This window comes from Lithobates pipiens, unplaced genomic scaffold, assembly GCF_037356315.1.
Source record: "Lithobates pipiens isolate NorthernLeopardFrog02 unplaced genomic scaffold, aLitPip1_a1.2 Scaffold_28, whole genome shotgun sequence".
Lineage (NCBI taxonomy): Eukaryota > Metazoa > Chordata > Amphibia > Anura > Ranidae > Lithobates > Lithobates pipiens.
Genome location: NW_027507789.1, coordinates 228965610 through 228988725, shown reverse-complemented (window position 1 = coordinate 228988725; position 23116 = coordinate 228965610). Strand labels below are relative to the sequence as shown.

The following is a 23116-nucleotide window of genomic DNA, read 5'->3' as shown; positions in this document are numbered from 1 at the left end:
TAGTTAATCCGGTTGAAATAAGACACACGTCCGTCCAGTTCAACCAAGATTGATTTCTGATCACTCTTCTGATAACGCTGTGCATTTACAAACACATCCAGTTTAGCCAACTATAGCCACGTCCCGGGGAAGAGGCCACCAGCTCTTACAATAAAGAACCCTTTCGATATGCAGAAGTCAGACTTCAATTCCTTGGTTACAAAGGTCTAGGATGAAAACCTGAGCTGCGCACCCACCCCCCATGACCGACGTGTGATCTGCAGGACTGGTGGGGGTGTGGGAATGGGTTAAAGCCTCCTCACGGCTCAGGAAGTGAGTTGTGCATATATATATATATATTATCATTGTGTTTATTACGCTCTTTCTGCTTTTATTCTGGCCGCCTCGCTGTAAAAAAATGCAAATGAAGAACGCAAACAGAAAGTTTCTGGGCAGATGGGAAGAAAAATCACACGCAGCACAGAAGCGAAAGCTCACGCTGTGCGTTTCATGTCAGGAAATTCTGCAGCAGCAGCAGGTAGTGCTGACAGTTGGACGCCGCGCAAGCGGAGGCCTGATAAAGGCGGGAGCAGAGGAGAGAGACGTGGGGGGGCAGAGCATGACAGCGGGGGAAAAAGATGAGGCGTCGTCTTTGAAGTGGGAGCGTCCTGCTCACCTGTAATACGCGGCGTTCTCCAAGTACAAGTCAGTACAGGGGGGGGGAGGGTATTATGATATTCAAAAGAGAGGAATGCTCCTCTCCGGGGGAAGCCATATTTGAATGAGGCGATGGACAGCTTGGGAGGCCCGGGGGCCTCGGAGTAACGGCGAGTTCTTACCTTTGCTTTGAAGGTCTGGAGACCTCCGCCAGCCTTCGGCAGGCCTCTTCTAGCTGAGCCAGAGTGCTGGGCGACGAGACGGCCAAGTCCTGGACCAGAGGATGTGAAGACGGTCGAGGGTGGCCGACTCCGTTGAGCCACTGCTGATGGCGTGCCGGCCTCTCCGCCGAGGACGCTCGAGGGGTCTCACAGGCCGCTGCGCTCCTCTTGGTGCTCTGCGCACTGAAAAGAAGGCATCAAGGGTCAATGTATGAACATGACACAATGTCAACCCCCAAATAACCCTGACATTAAAACTCTTCTACAAGAAAACCTCAATACTCAGTCTATGATGTCATATAGATATTTTGCAGCACCAGCCATCTTAATTAGAGGCTCACATGGCCGGTCACAGAAGCCCCCCCAGAATATCGGAATTAGCATAGAAGAGGCTTGTAGGCCTTCAGAGGTTAACACCTCCACGTCGTACCTGTGAGATCTGTGTTTGCTCTGTCGATCCGTCTCGGACTCCACCACCCGCTGCCACGTTGCTGGTACGTGTCCTTCCATTGGCAGTTGGTATATAACGGTTGCGCCGTCTATGCCCTCCACTGAATATTCTGACATGGTCTTGCAGTTCCTTCTAGATAAGGTTCCGGCGCGACTGCTGAGATAGAAGAAAGAAGGAAAAGGCTGTAACACAATAATTACACAATACGGAGTGAGCGGAGACCAGAGAGCGGCCATTTTGAACTCCTCTACTGATGAACACATTGCTGCTTTCATTTTTTTGAGCATTTTGTTTATTTGAGGGTCACCTGCTGGATATGGCAGAGAGAGGCCTCTACACATTACATACAGACAAGAGATTTGTGACTTACCCTGTGCTTTCCACGTGTAGCAGGGACAGGTCCACACCCTTGGCATTCGCCCGGTTCCTCACATATGAGCAGTAGTCATTGGATCCGGCACACAGGCAGTGCACCCTACGAGCAGCCTCCGCCTCGATCTCCTCCTTGGTCTTCAGCATTGTGTGGTGGTGGATGTAGTGGTGATGGATGTGTTTGGTAGTCTGCTTGGTAACAAAGCTTTTGGCCAGCAGGGGACATGGCGCGGAAAGTGCTGCGGTCGGTAGCGAAGGCCGTAGGGGGCGGGAACGGTCAGGAGAACGGGATCTGCCTACGCCTGGGGACTGCAGCCCAGGGCGTCTTGAGGACTCGGGATAAGTGGTCGTCTAAGATGGCTTGAGGGTCTTCCTCGCAGGGGGCAGAAGATGCCAGAGCCAGCGGCTGTTGGGGCGGGATAGAGGCGTCCTGGGTGGGCTGGAAGCAGTTGGGAGATTCACATTCTTCTTGTTCTTCTTCCTGTCAAGAGGACAAAACTCGAATCCTCAACAAGCAGAAAAACCACAAGTTCAAAAGTGTTGGCAAAGAACAGAAGCCACAGAAAGCAATGGCTTTACGGAAGGTGGTCAACTGTGGTTGGTGATTGGCTGTAATGGGTTACTAAAATTTGCACATTACTCAGTAATAACCAACAAGCAAATCCTATACATTGACTGCTCCAAAATACGGCAAACCAAAACCAACCAACTCAAATACCCGACAGTTCTTCCTTGCTGACCTATAGTGGAAGGAACCAGACTGCTACGGGCAATGCTTTCCATATATGTTTGTTAAGAAAAAAACACTACACAGGACCACCAAGTATATATCACATCATGGTGATGGGGGTCAGGTCTTTAGAAGACACTGCCGTAGGACCATGACCATGGAGTCACTATGGAAGGGGGTGGGGTTGCGTACCGGGAGACTGCGACAGGTCAGGTCTTTAGAAGACACTGCCGTAGGACCATGACCAATGGAGTCACTATGGAAGTGGGGGGGGTTGCGTACCGGGAGACTGTGACAGGTCAGGTCTTTAGAAGACACTGTTGTAGGACCTTGACCATGGAGTCACTATGGAAGGGGGGGGGGGGGGTTGAGTACCAGGAGACTGCGACAGGTCAGGTCTTTAGAAGACACTGTTGTAGGACCATGACCATGGAGTCACTATGGAAGGGGGGGGTTGAGTACCAGGAGACTGCGACAGGTCAGGTCTTTAGAAGACACTACCGTAGGACCATGGCCATGGAGTCACTATGGAAGGGGGGGGGTTGAGTACCGGGAGACTGCGACAGGTCAGGTCTTTAGAAGACACTGCCGTAGGACCATGGCCATGGAGTTACTATGGAAGGGGGGGGGGGGGGGTTGAGTACCAGGAGACTGCGACAGGTCAGGTCTTTAGAAGACACTGCTGTAGGACCATGACCATGGAGTCACTATGGAAGGGGTTGGGTACCAGGAGACTGCGACAGGTCAGGTCTTTAGAAGACACTACCGTAGGACCATGACATGGAGTCACTATGGAAGGGGGGGGGTTGAGTACCGGGAGACTGCGACAGGTCAGGTCTTTAGAAGACACTGCCGTAGAACCATGACCATGGAGTCACTATGGAAGGGGTTGGGTACCGGGAGACTGCGACAGGTCAGGTCTTTAGAAGACACTGCCGTAGGACCATGACCATGGAGTCACTATGGAATGGGGGGGGTTGTGTACCGGGAGACTTCGACAGGTCAGGTCTTTAGAAGACACTGCTGTAGGACCATGGCCATGGAGTCACTATGGAAGGGGTTGGGTACCGGGAGACTGCGACAGGTCAGGTCTTTAGAAGACACTACCGTAGGACCATGACCATGGAGTCACTATGGAAGGGGGAGGTTGTGTACCGGGAGACTGCGACGGGTCAAGTCTTTAGAAGACACTGCCGTAGGACCATGGCCATGGAGTCACTATGGAAGGGGTTGGGTACCGGGAGACTGCGACAGGTCAGGTCTTTAGAAGACACTACCGTAGGACCATGACCATGGAGTCACTATGGAAGGGGGAGGTTGTGTACCGGGAGACTGCGACGGGTCAAGTCTTTAGAAGACACTGCCGTAGGACCATGGCCATGGAGTCACTATGGAAGGGGGGGGGGGTGTTGAGTACCGGGACACTGGGACAGGTCAGGTCTTTAGAAGACACTGCCGTAGGACCATGACCATGGAGTCCCTATTGAAGTGGGGGTTGGGTACTAGAAGAATGCGACAGAGGCGATAGCGATCACTGCTATTGATATTTGGAGACACACAGAGGGAAGACGTATTGACGAGGAGTGTGAAAATTCCCGGCACTGATTAATACAAAGGGAAGACAGGTGGGACACGGGGAGCGGATGGCGGGACAGATGCCTCGTACCTCTTTGATCTTCTGCAGTCGTTCCTCCAGCGTGTTCATGGTTTTCTTGTTCCTGTTTAACCTTCTCCAGCCGGGCGATGAGTTCGGCGGCGAAGATGGCCGGCTCGATGGGGTCATCTCTCTGGGCGGCCGGTGCGTCCTCTACAGAGAGTGGGGGGAAGAAGGAGAGGAGTCAGACATGCTTTAGCCGGAGCTGCATCTGTTCGGCTGCGTCTTGGAGAGCGAGAGAGAAGAGCGCTTCGGCTGTGCGACTGCTCGGATATTTATGAGGTAGCGCAGTGGCTTCACGGAGAGGCATACTGCCCAGCAGCCTTCGCCTACGGCACTAGCAGGTTGGTTACACTGTGAGGAACCCCGCTTGCTCCCTCTGTACTACAACCAGCCTATCAGGAGCTGCTCTGTAGTTGCAAATCTTCAAAGACACTTGTCAGACATCAAATAAAATCCGGGAGAGGGGAGGGGACGGAGGAGAGAAGAGAGGTGGAGGAGACAGGCGGGGAGACGAGTGAGCGGAGAGAGCCAGGGAAAGCAAGGTGGTCAGAGAGAGACAGTTGGAATCAGAGGAGACTGCAGAGAGCGCCGTACAAAGAGACGTGCGATCAAAGGACGACAGAGGAGCGCAGCGACAGATGACAGTGACAGCGATGAGGGAGGGGAGAGAGAGCGAGGAACGAGGAGGAGACGGGAATAACGGGGGCTGCGAAGAGATAGAGAATGGGCGAGAGCGGGAGAGAGGGGATAGAGAGAGAGAGAGATGGAAAAGGGAGAGAGATGGAAAAGGAGAGAGAGAGAGAGAGAGAGAGAGATGGAAAAAAGAGAGAGAGAGAGAAAGAGAGAGAGAGAGATGGAAAAAAGAGAGAGAGAGAGAGAGAGATGAAAAAAAAGAGAGAGAGATGGAAAAAAAAGAGAGAGAGATGAAAAAAGAGAGAGATGGAAGAAAAGAGAGAGAGATGGAAAAAAGAGAGAGAGAGAGAGAGAGAAAGAGAGAGAGAGAGAGAGAGATGGAAAAAAGAGAGAGAGAGAGAGAGAGAGATGGAAAAAAGAGAGAGAGAGAGAGAGAGAGAGAGAGAGAGAGAGATGGAAAAAAAGAGAGAGAGATGGAAAAAAGAGAGAGAGAGATGGAAAAAAGAGAGAGAGAGATGGAAAAAAGAGAGAGAGAGATGGAAAAAAAGAGAGAGAGAGATGGAAAAAAGAGAGAGAGAGAGAGAGAGAGATGAAAAAAGAGAGAGAGAGATGAAAAAAAGAGAGAAAGATGGAAAAAAAGAGAGAGAGGTGGAAAAAAAGAGAGAGAGATGGAAAAAAAGAGAGAGAGAGAGAGAGAGAGAGAGAGAAAGAGAGAGAGAGAGAGAGAGAGAGAGAGAGAGAGAGAGAGAGAGAGAGAGAAGAGAAAAAAGAGAGAGAGAGAGAGAGAGAATGGAAAAAAAGAGAGAGAGAGAGAGATGGAAAAAAAGAGAGAGAGATGGAAAAAAGAGAGAGAGATGGAAAAAAAGAGAGAGAGATGGAAAAAAAAGAGAGAAAAGAGAGATGGAAAAAAAGAGAGAGATGGAAAAAGAGAGAGAAAAAGAGAGAGAGAGAGAAAAAAGAGAGAGAGAGAGAGAGAGATGGAAAAAGAGAGAGAGATGGAAAAGAGAGAGAGAGATGGAAAAAGAGAGAGAGAGATGGAAAAAGAGAGAGAAAAAAAGAGAGAGAGATGGAAAAAAGAGAGAGATGGAAAAAAAGAGAGAAAGAGAGAGAGAGAGAGAGAGAGAGAGAGAGAGATGGAAAAAGAGAGAGAGATGGAAAAGAGAGAGAGAGATGGAAAAAGAGAGAGAGAGATGGAAAAAGAGAGAGAAAAAAAGAGGGAGAGATGGAAAAAGAGGGAGAGATGGAAAAAAAAGAGAGAGATGGAAAAAAAGAGAGAGATGGAAAAAAGAGAGAGAGAGAGAGGAGATGAGATGGAAAAGAGAGAGAGAGAGAGAGAGAGAGAGAGAGAGATGGAAAAGAGAGAGAGAGAGAGAGAGAGAGAGAGAGAGATGGAGAAGGAGAGAGAGAGAGAGAGATGGAAAAGGGGGAGAGTGGTGGGAGAGAGATGGAAGAGAGAGAGAGAGAGAGAGAGAGGAGAGAGAGAGAGAGAGAGAGATGGAAAGAGAGAGAGAGGAGGGAAAGGGAGAGAGAAAGATTTAAAAGGGAGAGGGGATGGAGATATTGGGGGGGGGTGGGGAAGGAGATTTGGGGGGAGGGGAAGGAGATATTGGGGGGAAAGGATGGAGATATTGGAGGGGAGGAGATGGAGATATTGGGGGGGAGGGAAGGAGATATTTGGGGGGAGGGGAAGGAGATATTGGGGGGGTGGGGAAGGAGATTTTGGGGGGGAGGGAAGGAGATATTGGGGAAAAGGAGGAAGGAGATATTGGGGAAAGAGGGGATGGAGATATTGGGGGAGGGGAAGGAGATATTGGGGGGAGGGGAAGGAGATTTGGGGGAAAGGATGGAGATATTGGGGGGAAAGGATGGAGATATTGCGGGGAGAGTGGGGAAGGAGATATTGGGGGAGGGGATGGAGATAATGGGGGGAAAGGATGGAGATAATGAGGGGAAAGGATGGAGATAATGGGGGGAGGGGATGAGATAATGGGGGGAGGGGATGGAGATATTGGGGGAAAGGATGGAGATAATGGGGGAGGGGATGGAGATAATGGGGGGAGGGGATGGAGATAATTGGGGAGGGGAAGGAGATATTGGGGAGTTACGGTAACCATTAGAGGAGTCATTCCAATGATGGAAGAAGGGTGTCGGGTGGAATAGTGTTGGATGGTGGGGGGATGGGGACACAATACATAGTATATACTACACCTGACCACCTGAATGTCATGTGTTCTATACATATATATATATTTGGACCATCAGCTGTTGGAACAGAACGATCTTTTTCCCTATGCTGCAGGGGGCAGAGCCGCCACTCTCCTATCACACAGATCTCCCCATGTCCCCGGTCCTGGCATGGCGCTCATTGGCTGGGAAGTCTAACGTTGGATATAATAACCTCTTATTATGGTGACAGGGAGGACAACATCCCCCGTCTCTCCATCCCCCCTCCCCCCCCCCAACTGTTCCCACATCACCATTGTGAGAAAACGTCAACCTGTACACCTCCAATAGGTCATCTCCATCCACACATCACCATGACAACCAACAAACGCCCCTCCATGGTGCCCTCACCCCACCAACACACTATGCCAACCTGTAAACATGGCGGGCGGGAGGCGTGTACCACAAGAGAACCACCAGGGGCAGCGACGCTCTCAGGGGTCAGAGGAGACCTCTACAGGCCAAAGTCAACAACTTCCATTGGAAAATGCCAGTTGCCTGGCTGTCACACTGACACTTCATGTATTGAGATCAGGAGCTGCGGCTTCTTGTTCCAGGTCGGGGGGGTCAGGGACAGCCAGGAAAGCAGCATTTTCATGACGCGGTCAGGAGAGACACACACCGGTATTGTTTCCAATCAACTAAAAAAACGTATTGATCCAAAGATATCATCTATGAGTTATCAATTCCAATATCGGCCGTACTAATACCCGATCTATGATTACTGTACAGACACACACGGTGTCATCGATCGATTAACCTGACTGATTTCAGTGAACTGACCCGATCAGTCTGGGTGGAAAATGCGATTGTAGGAAAGCGAATTGTATGAGACGATCGTTAGGCGCAGGATGCACGGAACGCTTTATGATCCACAAATTGTATTTTCCCCCACACAGTAAAATCGATCGATAATAAGATCGTATAGAAAATCAATCTAATAAAAAAAAAACATCATTTAATTTATCTAAATTCTGATTGGTTCTCACAGCACACCGTTTTTTCTTTCTTGATCAATCAGCAACAAAATTCCGCCATGACTGATGGAATGGGGGGGGGGGGGATTTGATGAGTTCAGTGGCGCTCATTGATTGATTATTGATCGGTGTGTGGTCACATGACAGCGGTGACACTTACTGGGAAGTGAGGTAGAGCCACCTGGCCGTTGGCCTTCATGCTGCGGTGCATCTCCGCTGTAGCTGCTTCTTGCTGCCCGATCGGTACGGCGGAATCCCGTCCCTGAAAAAACAGACGAAACATGGCGGCTTAATCAGAGCGCCAATCCCAGGAGGAGGAGACTACAACATTGTAACATGTATGTCAGAACATCGTTACATTGTAACACTCTGTCCCCTTTCCCAGGGCTTTCCCTTCTCCTTCATACAAATAACAGAGTGACGATGTATTGATTGATTGTTATGGATGATGTATTCGTATTTCTACAATCTCTCCAGCAGGGGCAAACTTCTCCTTTACATATAACAGATACTTCAAGAGTCTGTCCCCTTCCCCAGTGCAGGATCTAGAAGTACACTGTGTGATATATTGATTGTTATTGATGATGTATTGGAATTCTACAATCTCTCCAGCAGGGGGCAAACTTTTCCTTTACATATAACAGATACTTCAAGAGTCTGTCCCCTTCCCCAGTGCAGGATCTAAATATATACAGTGTGATAGATTATTATTGATGATGTATTGGTGATATACAATGTGATATATTGATGATGTATTGATACTTCTACAAACTCTCCAGCAGGGGCAAACTTCTCCTTCACACATAATGGATACTTCAAGAGACTGTCCCCTTTCCCAGTGCAGGATCTAAATGTATACAGTATGATAGCTTGTTATTGATGATGTATTGATGATATACAGTGTGGTATATTGATTGTTATTCATGTACTGATGATATACAGTGTGGTATATTGATTTTTCTACAATCTCTCCAGCAGGGGGCAAACTTCACCATTACATATTACAGATACTTCAAGAGCCTGTCCCCATCCCCAGTGCAGGATCTAAATATATACAGTGTGATAGATTGTTATTGATGATATACAGTGTGGTATATTGATTATTATTGATAATGTATTGATACTAATACAATCTCTCCAGCAGGGGCAAACTTCTCCTTTACATATTACAGATACTTCAAGAGCCTGTCCCCTTTCCCAGTGCATGATCTAAATATATACAGTGTGATAGATTGTTATTGATGATATACAGTGTGGTATATTGATTTTTATTGATAATGTATTGATACTAACACAATCTCTCCAGCAGGGGGCAAACTTCTTTACACATAATGGATACTTCAAGAGACTGTCCCATTTCCCCGTGCAGGATCTAAATGTATACAGTATGATAGATTGTTATTGATGATGTATTATTTATATACGGTGTGGTATAATGATTTTTCTACAATCCCTCCAGCAGGGTGCAAACTTCTCCTTTACATATAACAGATAACTCAAGAGTCTGTTCACTTCCCTAGTGCAGGATATAGAAGTACACAGTGTAGTATATTGATTATTATTGATGATGTATTGGTGATATACAGTGTGGTATATTGATTGTTGTTGATGATGTATTGATTTTTCTACAATCCCTCCAGCAGGGGGCAAACCTCTCCTTTACACATAATGGATACTTCAAGAGGCTGTCCCCTTTCCCAGTGCAGTATCTAATTGTAAACAATGTGATAGATGGTTATTGATGATGTATTGATGACATACGGTGTGGTATATTGATTGTTATGGATGATGCATTGGTTTTTCTACAATCCCTCCAGCAGGGGGCAAACTTCTCCTTTACACATAATGGATACTTCAAGAGGCTGCCCCCTTTTCCAATGCAGGATCTAAATGTGTACAGTGTGATAGATTGTTATTGATGATGTATTGATGATATACGGTGTGGTATATTGATTTTTCTACAATCCCACCAGCAGGGGCAAACGTCTCGTTTACATATTACAGATACTTCAAGAGTCTGTGCAGATGTATCAGAAGATAGATGAACAGTAATTGTAGAGCCCCCATTGCCGCTGGAGGGCTGGGCCCCCGGAACCTGCAGACCCTCATCAATGGCGGCGCCCCTCACAGGTGAATAACACTCAGAATTGTGTTGTTTTATATACTCGACCTTGGGGCACGGCTGCTCAACCTGCGGCCCTCCAGCTGTTGTGGAACTACAAGTCCCATGAGGCATTGCAAGGCTGACAGTTACAAGCATGACTCTCATAGGCAGAGGCATGATGGGACTTGTAGTTCTGCAACAGCTGGCGGGCCGCAGGTTGATCACCCCATGCGCTGGGCCAGGGGCGCACTGAGGGGGGGAAGGGGGGTCACTCCTCGCCACATATGGCAGAAAGCCACCAACCAATCACACCAATGCTTTCCTTCTTATTTACAGACTGCCGATTGGCTGTCCAAGTTTGACGCCAACTTTGGGGTGATATAATACCCAATATATATAATGTTGTAAAGCACTGCTATAGAAATCCTATATAATAATAATATAGGAAGAGAGGAAATGTCATGGAGGAATACCCAGCTTCACCAGCAGAGGGCACCCTGGTAACACTTTTTATGGTTTATAGACGGTTCCCATTACCCCATCCCATGTACCGAGGGAACGCGGTCCCGAGGGTTTCCCGCCTCGCAGAGAGGTCCAGAATCACCTGTGTGCGGTCCGCCCTTCCAACAACCGGGGGAACTAAAAGCAACAGACTGGGGGAACTAAAAGTCTCAGCAAGCTCCACTTCCCCGACCGCTGAGCGTTTTAGTTCCCCCCCCGACCGCTGTAAAAGAAAATGGGTAAAATGTTAATTTGGCGGGGTTGGGGGGGGCGACATTCCCGGAACCAGGGCGTTTCCCTTACGGTGGAGGGTTCAGCAGATGCCACGCGGCCAAAAAAAAAACAAAAACAGTTGCGCGGCGGCGGCGGCTTGTGAATGAGGGATTGGGTGGGCGATGCATTGAGCGTCGCCTGCGTTTGGCGAGGGCTGGGCACCGGCGCTGTGATCTCACGCACATCAAAAGGCTGGTTTGTAAGATAAGGTGATGTTTGAAGTTCAATGCGCTCCGTTCCCTTGGCGTCCGGCGCTCGTCTGTAAATAAAAGGAAGAGCGAGGAGGGAGGGAGGGGGGGGAGGGGGCCCCCGAATAAAGACCCTCCGCCGTATGGGAAGGAGACTTATCCCAATAATTAGCAAGAGATACTCCCGGAGAACGGCGGGGGATGGGGAACATCGAGGGGTAGTGGAGGCCCGGACTGGACACTGGGCAGAGGTGGCTGAGATGGATGGAGGAGGGGGGCCCATCACACGCTTATCCTGGGGGGGGGCTCCATATTTGAAACCGCTTTGTAGTTTGGCCCCCTGACGGTTCAGTCAGCCATTGTCCGCAGCAGACGGTCGCTTCAAACGCCGACCGGCGGTGGGGGGGGGGGGGGGGGGATGTGGGGGAGACACTCACTTCACCTAATATATCTGAAGACCGACCCGCAGACCTCAGAGGAAACAAGCATCTGGTGGTCCTCTGACAGTCTCATATTACCTACAGCAAGGATTTTCATAGCTCTGCAGGCTCTTAAAGTATCCTTAAAGTGACACACACACAGGAGAGTACCACGCGGGGTGAGGGGCCACTTACACGCTGCTGTCAGTCATGGACAAGGAGTCGTCCGTCATGGCGTCGCTGGACACTTCGCTCTCATTGGTGCTGGCGGCGGGGCGAAGACGAATCCGGAGGCCGACGTGGTACGGGTTGACGGGGTCGCTCCTCTTGTACGCCCTGCGGGACAGAACAGAGATGAGGTCACTGAACGTCGCCCCAACTTTAACCCTCCCTTATCCACACTGGCCCTTCAGGGGCCGCACCTGCCGGCTGAAACGTATATCCGCATGTCCCTGGTGTACCCCTCCCCCCCCCCCCCCCGACACCTCCGTATCTGATCTATGTACAGCGCCGTGGGGTATGTTGGTGCCAAATCAATACCACAAAATAAACCGCCACTGAAATGATTACACCCGTTATTTATCTCTTACCCAACGTGACGCCACACTGGCCGCAACATTAAAGTAACCAGTCAGGCCGGCACCAAATATTGTCTCCCACCTGGACATGGTACTGACTGGGAGGCTGGGGGGGGGGTCACCATTTTGGGGACTCTCCATGTAGAGGTTATATTACCCCCTCCAAGCCTCTGACATTGGCCTGCTGGGGGCGCCGGGATCTCCTTACATGAGCTGACATTCCCCTCAGAAGTGACGAGGACCCTGACCTCTTCTAATGTGTGACCTGGGACTCCATGTCAAGGACTGTCCAACCTCCCACCACCTATCCCAACCCCCAACCACCAACCCCCAACCCCCAACCCCCAACCAAGAGTCCTCCACCGGGGGCTACAGAGCACTGGAGTTGTGGCTGATGGACGAACGGTGGTGTCTACATAGTGCTGAGACCACAACACCCAACAGAGCCCACCGAACCACAGGAATTACCTTTCTGTCTGTCTGGTAGGGCAACATTCCGACCACCAATGTAAGGAACATTCTTCCCACCGACCACCAATGTAAGGAACATTCTTCCCACCGACCACCAATGTAAGGAACATTCTTCCCACTGATCACCAATGTAAGGAACATTCTTCTCACTGATCACCAATGTAAGGAACATTCTTCTCACTGATCACCAATGTAAGGAACATTCTTCTCACTGATCACCAATGTAAGGACATTCTTCTCACTGATCACCAATGTAAGGACATTCTTCTCACTGATCACCAATGTAAGGAACATTCTTCTCACTGATCACCAATGTAAGGACATTCTTCTCACTGATCACCAATGTAAGGAACATTCTTCCCACTGATCACCAATGTAAGGAACATTCTTCTCACTGATCACCAATGTAAGGAACATTCTTCTCACTGATCACCAATGTAAGGAACATTCTTCTCACTGATCACCAATGTAAGGAACATTCTTCTCACTGATCACCAATGTAAGGAACATTCTTCCCACTGATCACCAATGTAAGGAACATTCTTCTCACTGATCACCAATGTAAGGAACATTCTTCTCACTGATCACCAATGTAAGGAACATTCTTCCCACTGATCACCAATGTAAGGAACATTCTTCTCACTGATCACCAATGTAAGGAACATTCTTCTCACTGATCACCAATGTAAGGAACATTCTTCTCACTGATCACCAATGTAAGGAACATTCTTCCCACTGATCACCAATGTAAGGAACATTCTTCTCACTGATCACCAATGTAAGGAACATTCTTCTCACTGATCACCAATGTAAGGAACATTCTTCTCACTGATCACCAATGTAAGGAACATTCTTCTCACTGATCACCAATGTAAGGAACATTCTTCTCACTGATCACCAATGTAAGGAACATTCTTCTCACTGATCACCAATGTAAGGAACATTCTTCTCACTGATCACCAATGTAAGGAACATTCTTCTCACTGATCACCAATGTAAGGAACATTCTTCCCACTGATCACCAATGTAAGGGTATATCTTGGGGTTCCTCTGGGAAGAAAAGGTTGATCTATAGCAATGCTGGTTCGGTCCGGGTTCTGATGGAGGTGGAGGGGAATTCTAACTCTGAAGAACCTCAGAGGTCTTATTGATGGCATTTTAGGCCATTATAATGGAGACAACATCTGAAATTCTACCAGTAAAGCACCCCACGTGACACAGCCTTCGGCCTTTGTGGTACCTCTTACAAGGCTCCATGGACTGTCATGTCTTCAGGTAGCAGTTTAGATCCAATAGTAATGTGAAATAAGACGATTATTATGTCACCTGAGAGAGGAGACCCTGAAAAAGTCTCTTCAGAAGTTTCATCTTCCAGGTGAGCGGCAGACACCGGGACTCAGACACCGGCTCAGGGACTCGGTGGTCAGCCTTGTGACATCGCAGCACCGGGGTTCTGGATGCAGATCCCGTCACTTCTCTATTTCCATCAAGTCTGGAGGGTTTTCCCGTGTTTGTGGGTTCCCTCTTTGGACTCTGAGACTGAGTCACATCCAACCAGGCTGGCCCCAGTGTGTGTCCATACCGCCGTGGGGGGGAGGGGACATTAGATTGTAAAATTTGTTTATTAAAAATCTTACAAACATAATAAAACATATTTACACACACATATATGTAAACAAAAATAGTTTACATCAGCCAGAAAAAATATAAACAAAAGTAATATCATAATGTTCCTCAAAGCCCTAACCTCCACCTAAACACGCCCTCAGGCTAAGAAACGATTACACGTGGATTGGATCCCGTGCATGGAGCCTTTTCTCAAAAATCTGATCTTAGAGAAATCCAGGGGGACATGAAAGGACAGAAAGAAAAGTCGTACACCAGAGACCGACAGACAGCAGCTACGGGGACCGGACATTTCTCCGAGCCTTGGACCAAGGTCCCAGCCGCCACCTGTCCTTCTCAAGACCCCGAATCCTCCCAGCCTCACCCAGAATACTGTGCACCCACCACCTCCACAGGAAGTATAAACCTGACACCGTGCATTCCATGTAAAGTAACGGACTTCTAAACTAACTAGCAAAAGTGCCCTAAAATCAAATCCTGATGAGTCTGAAAGGCCCGTATGACCACTCCGCATAACTCACGCGGGAAAGGAAAGGGATAGCCAGAGCTCGACCCACCGGCTTATAGATGACTATATTAAAGGACACTGGAGCAAGAAATGGTCCATCGTCTCCTACACCCCGCCACACTCCACTCTTGGACAACCACGGTTCTCCACAGGAACGATAATCCAAGTTGCCCCTCACATAGAGTCTGTCATGGAATGAGAGCAAGGCCAGATCTCAAAACTTTAAAGGGATTCTTTCCAGATTAATCAAACGCAGACCCTCCCTCATAACAGGGGCCTGGGCAATCCCTGAAGGCCCGTGGCTCGCTAAAGGCGGATTCAACAACCCTCCTCTCCAGAGCCTTCCTAGGAAGAGACTTCATTTCCTCCGCTGTCACTCGCCACTGCTACTCTTCTGGTACAGAGACTGATGTGACTGGCTCCGTGTTCTCTGTACAGCACTGCGGTATACATCAGAGCTATAGAAATGTATAATAAATAATAGTGTGTGACTGTCGGGGAGGGGACATTAGAGTGTAAGCTCCTCTGGTTCAGAGATGGATGTGACTGGCTCAGTGATTCTGTACAGCACTGCAATATATGTCAGAGCTATATAATATATATTTGTATTATAATAATCATATGTGTTGACGGGGGGGGGGCATTAGAGTGTAAGCTCCTCTGGTACAGAGACTGATGTGATTTGGCTACGTGATCTCTGTACAGCACTGTGGTATATGTCAGAGCTATATAAATGTATAATAATAATAATAGTGTGTGATTGTGAGGGAGGGGACATTAGAGTGTAAGCTCCTCTGGTGACTGATGGAATTATTATGGATAATATGGTAAAGCTCCTGTTAGAACTAAGCGGCTTTATCTTCCTGAATGAACTCCGGTTGGAGTCCCAAGCCAAGCTAAGCCAGGCCGGTAAAGCTCTTCTGCGGGCCCCGTAGGATACAGCTGGGATCCCCGGGCCCTTCCCCTGAGCGGTGCACATCTGATGATATAAAGTGGGACTTTCATCTCAGAATCCTCTGTGCTGCAATAATAGAATGGTGCCGGATAGAAGTACAGACTGCATCCATTATATGACTCCAGATCAGAGGGGATCTTCTTCCAAGTCATCCCACTTCAAAGCCAAGACATTCCTTTCAATTAACCTCCGGCTTTCATGCCTTAACCCTTCCACCACCACAGGAGACACCTCCACAGCATGACAACTGCAGTCACAGGACAACCTCCATGGCACAAGTCACGTGACCAGGAAATGGTGGAGTTCCTGTGTGCAATTATTTTCAGAAATTTTGCTATTGGTGGAATAATCTGCAGAATATATCAATATGGATCTGTCAGGAGGGGGAAGAGATGGAGCACTGCTCTGCAGATCTGTAGAGAGGTCAGTGATGGAATAATCTGCATAATCTGCAGAATGAATCCATATGGATTTGTCAGGAGAGGATGGCACGGAGCAATGTTCTGCAGATCTCTAGGTCAGTAATAATAAATACTATATCAGTATACAATAGACAATTATTGATATGGCTGATGGCCAGGTCAAGCTTACTATGTCCTATCATCACAACACTAATAAACATGTGGTTGGATCAATCATCACTCCTCCCGCTGATGTACCATGCCATGGCATCCAACGTGGTTATTGGCGCTCTCACTGTTGGTGTAGGTGCAAGCTGAGTCAGCAGAGGGCGATGTCCTCCACCTAGTGAGCATCTCCTGAGGAGGGTCACCTGGGGTGAGCAGGGTACCAGCTGTGTGCGTATTCATATGACCGAGGTCACCTCACTCCACACACATTCACCAATGGCTGGTGATCTCAATATATGCAACAAGATGACCTTCAAGGTAACCCAGGACTCTGCATACACCTCAGATCCTGGGATAGCGTTCGAGGAAAACCCAAGACTCTGCATACACTTCGAATCCCAGGATAGCCTTCAAGACAAACCCCAGACTCTGCATACATCTCAGATCCCGGGTTAGCGTTCAAGGAAAACCCAAGACTCTGCATACACCTCAGATCCCAGGATAGCCTTCGAGACAAACCTAAGACTCTGCATACACTTCGAATCCCAGGATAGCCTTCAAGACAAACCCAAGACTCTGCATAAACCTCAGATCCCAGGATAGCCTTGAAGTTAAACCCAAGAATCTGCATAAACCTCAGGAGCCCTGGATAGCCTTCAAGACAAACCCATGATTCTGCATACACCTCAGATGCAAGGATAGGCTTCAAGACAAACCCAAGACTCTGCATAAACCTCCGATTCAAGGACAGCCTTCAAGACAAACCTAAGACTCTGCATAGACCTCAGATCCCAGGATAGCCTTCAAGACAAACACAAGACTCTGCATAGACCTCAGATCCAGGGATAGCCTTCAAGACAAACACAAGACTCTGCATAGACCTCAGATCCAAGGATAGCCTTCAAGACAAACACAAGACTCTGCATAAACCTCAGATCCCAGGATAGCCTTGAAGTTAAACAGAAGATTCTGCATAGACCTCAGATCCTGGCATAGCCTTCAAGACAAACCCAAGAATCTGCATAGACCTCAGGAGCCCTGGATAGCCTTCAAGACAAACCCATGATTCTGCATACACCTCAGATGCAAGGATAGGCTTCAAGGCAAACCCAAGACTCTGCATACACCTCCGATTCAAGGACAGCATTCAAGCCAAGCTCAAAACAACTTTCTGCGTTCTCTCAAAGTTTGAAAACAAAAATAAAAACCAACACAATCAGAATATTTTGTTAATAAATATCGAGGTAATAAGTATGACGATAGTTGGTAGTCCGTCAACATTGACTAAACCAATTCTTTCCATAAGATATTCTGTATATAAAGGATGAAGATGACACTGAATGATTCTACAGTCCACCTCCGATCACCACCAACATTGGGACAACTGGACAAGTACTGGATCTGTTGCTTTCATTCAAAGCAGGAACAACCAAGAGAAACCTGAGACGTAGTCACCCAAAAAAAGTTCCATCTACCACCATTGGACAACTCATTATTGATAGTAAATTGGTTCACAGAAGAGAACTACAACTTGCCCTTACTCATTGAAGGTACACAGGATGCTTAGGATTCCATGAAGAACACATTACACACAGTGAAGGGGAGAAGACAGGGAAAGCTGGGTCCTACCTGTAGCAGTGGTCAATGGCCTCCTTGGCTCGGGAATTTGCAGTAGCCCTCAAAGATTTGCTGGACAGAGCCACCACCGATGGTGAGCCCTTGTGTTTTAGGTCCACACAGTTCAGTTCTTCCTCCTCGTTTAAAGTGGGCAGATAGCCGCTGACCAGTTTTAAGCTCCCGGGTCCCATGTTGTTGAAGTAAGCCGTGTTCTCTCCTCCGGTCCTGACATATTCGAGGTATATATCGGAGGTGAGGAACATGTGGTAAGCGTTGTCTTCCATCATGGCCTGGATCTCTGCCTGAGCTTGGTCAAACATGGTGGAATCGATCTGCTGCTTCTTGACGGAGTCCCGGATGAAAACTTTGGTGGGAGGCTTCAGCTGTTTGGGCACGACGCCGCAGTTCTCAATGTAGCGTTTGTGGATAGCCTTGGCCACCCTCAGTGTTTTGGGTCCTTGATGTCCATCTGTCGGAAACCATTGCAGGCAAACCAGAAGTCTAAAGTATCCACGCATTTTTCCCTTTCCAAGAAAGTCCGGAAAAGGTGAGCTCCATCCTGATCACCCAGCAAGGAATGCAAGGACTTGTTCCACCGTGCCAGCGGAGAGTCAGGGGACGCGCTGCCTTCCGGCTCCCCCAAACCATCTTCATTTCTCCGGGGGGTATCAGAGAGCGGCGCGGACTTTGATCTTTGGCTCGGGGCTGGGAACTGGCATGGCGTCTGGCCTTCTTCTCCTGGCACTGCGGGCGAGGGGCGTCTTCTCGAAAGCTGCTGGTCTCATCCGAGAGGTGAGTCCCCAGCAAGGCACTGCTCATGGCTCTCCGGCTGCTATTGTAGATGTGAAATTCCTCTGTAATCTGCTCTCTCTCTCTCTTTCTCTCAAGTCAGCAGGGGATCCTGCGAGCCTTCTTCCCTCTGTAAATGAAAAGAAAGTATTGATTTAATCCAAAACCAGATCCGCCCAACATCAAAAGAAAAAGTAAACAGTCTTTTCAACTCCTCACTGCCACAGAGAGCCACAGACCTACACAATGCAAATCACACAGCGCCTTCAAAGGACGCCATGCAAGTGGAGAGCCTTAACCCCCTATGTCCAGAGCCCGGCGGAGAGGGAGCAAGAGAAAGGAACCCAAACAAGACCATAGATGGATGGATGGATGGATGGATGGATGGATGGATAGATAGATAGATAGATAGATAGATAGATAGATAGATAGATAGAGCAGCTATAAAAGCAATTCTTTTCAAGTACCATTGGAAAATGACTCTTTATTTTGGTCAGTTTTGGTTCTGAAGCCTACTAGGGTGCCCAGGCCAGTGTAGGGTGCCCGTTTGTAGCAGGAAGGTTGGCGCAGGGTTTTGGGGTACAGGATATAGTGTGCAGTGTGAGGGTGCAGGGATGGAGTGCATAGTGCAGGGTATGGGGTGCTAGGTGGAGAGTGTAGGGAATGGACAAGTGTGGATTGAGGGGTGTGCGGTATGTTGTAGGGAATGGAGTGAAGGATGAGGGGTGCAGGGTATGGATTGAGGGTGCAGGGTATGTGATGTAGCTTTAAAAGGTATGGGGGAGAAAGGGTGTTGGGCTAGAAAGGCAATAGGGTGAGGGATGTAGGGCATAAGAGTGTAAAAGTGAAGGGTACAGGTTGAGGGGTGCAGGGTATGGGTTGAGGGGTGCAAAGTATTGGATGTATTGGTACAGGTTGAGGGGTGCAGGGTATAGGGTGAGGGCTGCAGTTGCAGTGTATGGGGTGTAGGACTGCTGGGTATGGATTGAGGGTTACAAGGTATGGGGTAAGGGATGCAGGGTATAGGGTGCAAGGTATGGGGTGATAGGTGCAGAATGTGGGATGAAGGCTTGCAAGGTATGAGGTTTAGGCTTGCAGGGTATAGAGGGTAGGGGTGCAAGGTATGAGGTTTAGGCTTGCAGGGTATAGAGGGTAGGGGTGCAAGATATGGGTTGATGGTTGCAGGGTATAGAGGGTAGGGGTGCAAGATATGGGTTGATGATTGCAGGGTATAGAGGGTAGGGGTGCAAGATATGGGTTGATGGTTGCAGGGTATAGAGGGTAGGGGTGCAAGATATGGGTTGATGGTTGCAGGGTATAGAGGGTAGGGGTGCAAGATATGGGTTGATGGTTGCAGGGTATAGGGCAGAAGGGTGCACAGTACAGGTTGAGGGATGCAGGGTATAGGATGTAAGGGTACAGGTGGAGGGATGCAGGGTGCAGGTTGAGGGGTGTGAAGAACAGGCTGAGGATGCAGGGTATAGGCTGTAAGGGTACAGGGTAGGGATTTGAGGGGTGCGAAGAACAGGATGCAGAGTTTAGGGTACAGAATGAGGGGTGTAGAGTGCAGGTTGAGGGGGTGCAGGGCACAGGTTGAGGGGTGCAGGGTCTGGCAGTGTGCAGGTGAAAAGGATTTGAGAGCGCTCTCCTCCCCGGCGTGTTGCGTTGCCTCGTCTCTCATCTGTTTCCCATTCCCAGATTAATATCAGAGGAAACCCACCCAGCACATCAGTCAACCTCCCCAGCTCTCAGCGCTCCATCCGCCTGTTTACCAGGGAGCCCGGCCACATCTGGGGGGCACACTGCGCACCGGACCGCGCTGCCACTAAATTGGAAATACGGCCCACGGCAATTCACAGACTGTCCCCGGCACAGGAAGACTCCAACAGCACAAACATTAACCAACATAACACAAAACACAATCTCCAAACACCGACCTCGTCCAGGATATTGTCCCCGAATGTAGAGGAGGAATTCACCGCACGGCGCAGACCGCCGACATGAACAGGGAAATAAAACCGTCTTCATCCCAACTTCTATCCACATTAATCCTGACCATCCCAGGGCACGGGGGCCAGCTCAGAGACCCCCATACACAGAGCCAGCTCGAGACCCCCATACACAGAGCCGGCTCCGAGACCCCCATACACAGAGCCAGCTCAGAGACTCCCATACACAGAGCCAGCTCAGAGACCCCCATACACAGAGCCAGCTCAGAGACCCCCATACACAGAGCCAGCTCAGAGACCCCCAAACACAGAGCCAGCTCAGAGACCCCCATACACAGAGCCAGCTCAGAGACCCCCATACACAGAGCCAGCTCAGAGACCCCCATACACAGAGCCAGCTCAGAGACCCCCATACACAGAGCCAGCTCAGAGACCCCCATACACAGAGCCAGCTCAGAGACCCCCATACACAGAGCTCAGAGCCCCCCATATCCAGTGGCAGGGGCCAATCCAATGTCAGATATTGGCAGATCCTGTGCTGTGGTTACCTGGTGGGATGAGCCCCCAATTGCTGCCCTCCTCAGTGTAGAATGACCCCTGGCCAGGCATGCACAGCTTCTTACAGATCAGAGGGAGGGGGGAGGGGGAGGAGGCTCGGGAAGGGGGGGGTCTCTCACACACATTGGTCACACTATAGCCCACCTTGCTACATTGTATCACACAGCAGACACTTCAAAGAGCAGCCACATCAAAGGTGAGGCTTACCATGCCTGCAGGGGTGCCAGGGTGCCCGGAGATGGTGCTGTGCCCCCCAGGCTCCTCTCTCTCCGCTCTCAGCTCAGTGTTCAGCCACAGCAGCAGCAGCTCAGAATGATGTGTAGAAAGCTGAGAATCCATCCAACCCCCTCCCCCTCCTCCTCCCTCCTCCCCCCCCCCCCCCCAACACCAATATAACTGTCACTCCAATACAACTCCACATCAAAGAGAGACTGTCACTCACCCAACTGGGCTACTGCTGCACCCCCCCCACTGCATGACTGCACCCCCCCCCACTGCATGACTGCACCCCCCCCCACTGCATGACTGCACCCCCCACTGCATGACTGCACCCCCATACCCCCCACGGCATGACTGCACCCCCTACCCCAAACTGCATGACTGCACCCCCATTGTATGACTGCACCCCCTACCCCCCACTGCAAGACTGCACCCCCTACCCCCACTGCATTACTGCACCCCCACTGCATGGCTGCACCCCCCATACCCCCCACTGCATGACTGCACTCCCTACCCCCATTGTATGACTGCACCCCCTTTGTATGACTGCACCCCCCCCCCCCACTGCATGACTGAACCCCCCACCCCTACTGCACCCTCCATTGCATGACTGCACCCCTACCCCCCACTGCATGACTGCACCCCCTACCTCCCCACTGCATAACTGCACCCCCATACCCCCCACTGCATGACTGCACCCCAACCCCCCATTGTATGACTGAACCACCTACCACCCACTGCAAGACTGCACCCCCTACCCCCATTGCATTACTGCACCCCTATCTCCTCACTGCATTACTGCACCCCCAACCCCCACTGCAGGACTGAACCCCCTACCCCCCACTGCATGACTGCACTCCCTACCCTCCATTGTATGACTGCACCCCCTACCCCCGACTGCATGACTGTACCCCCTACCCCCCACTGCAAGACTGCACCCCTACCCCCCATTGTATAACTGCACCCCCAACCCCCATTGTATGAATGCACCCCTACCCCCCCCACTGCAAGACTGCACCCCTACCCCCATTGTATGACTACACCCCTACCCCCCACTGAATGACTGCACCCCAACCCCCATTGTTTGACTGCACCCCCTACTGCATGACTGCACCCCCAACCCCCATTGTATGACTGCACCCCAACCCCCCATTGTATGACTGAATCCCCTACCCCCCACTGAAAGACTGCACCCCTACCCCCACTGCAAGACTGCACCCCCTACTCCCCACTGCATCACTGTACCCCCTATCCCTCCACTGCATGACTGCACACCCTAACCCCCCCACTGCATGACTGCACCCCTTACCTCTCCCCCACTGCACCCCCTACCCCCATTGCATGACTGCACCCCCTACCCCCCACTGCATGACTGCACCCCCTACTCCCCACTGCATCACTGTACCCCCTATCCCTCCACTGCATGACTGCACACCCTAACCCCCCCACTGCATGACTGCACCCCTTACCTCTCCCCCACTGCACCCCCTACCCCCATTGTATGACTGCACCCCCTACCCCCATAGTATGACTGCACCCCCTACCCCCCACTGCATGCCTGCACCCTCTAACCCCCCAACTGCATGACTGCACCCCCTATTCCCCCATTGACTCACCCCCTACCCCCCACTGCATGACTGCACCCCCTACCCCTAGTGTATGACTGCACCCCCTACCACCCACTGCATGACTGCACCCCTACCCCCCATTGTATGACTGCACCCCCTACCCCCAATGCATGATTGCACCCCCTACATGACTGCACCCCCTTTTCCTTCCACTGCATAGCTGCATCTCCTCCTTTCCCATTGCATGACTGAATCCCCCTCCTCCCCCTACTGCATGACTGTACACCATCAGAGCGCCCTGCAGAGCTGACAATCAGATGGTAG

The 23116-nt window shown here is 50.0% G+C and overlaps 2 protein-coding genes across 2 annotated transcripts in view; both read right to left on the bottom strand.

The window, feature by feature from the left end:
* AXIN2 (axin 2) overlaps window positions 1–18528 on the bottom strand; it is a 32320-nt gene extending 13792 nt beyond the window's left edge. Inside the window, 13 exon segments of the mRNA XM_077460664.1 lie at window positions 819–1040; window positions 1288–1464; window positions 1679–2001; window positions 2003–2161; window positions 4077–4112; window positions 4114–4184; window positions 4187–4217; window positions 8061–8116; window positions 8119–8162; window positions 11581–11721; window positions 17722–18163; window positions 18166–18456; window positions 18459–18528. Coding sequence (XP_077316790.1) covers window positions 819–1040; window positions 1288–1464; window positions 1679–2001; window positions 2003–2161; window positions 4077–4112; window positions 4114–4184; window positions 4187–4217; window positions 8061–8116; window positions 8119–8162; window positions 11581–11721; window positions 17722–18163; window positions 18166–18456; window positions 18459–18528 — 2063 coding nt within the window.
* The window catches only part of CEP112 (centrosomal protein 112), a 441731-nt gene continuing 437116 nt past the window's right edge, over window positions 18502–23116 (bottom strand). Inside the window, exon 27 of the mRNA XM_077460662.1 lies at window positions 18502–18628. Coding sequence (XP_077316788.1) covers window positions 18598–18628 — 31 coding nt within the window. The 3' untranslated portion in view covers window positions 18502–18597. The remainder of the gene's footprint in view (window positions 18629–23116) is intronic.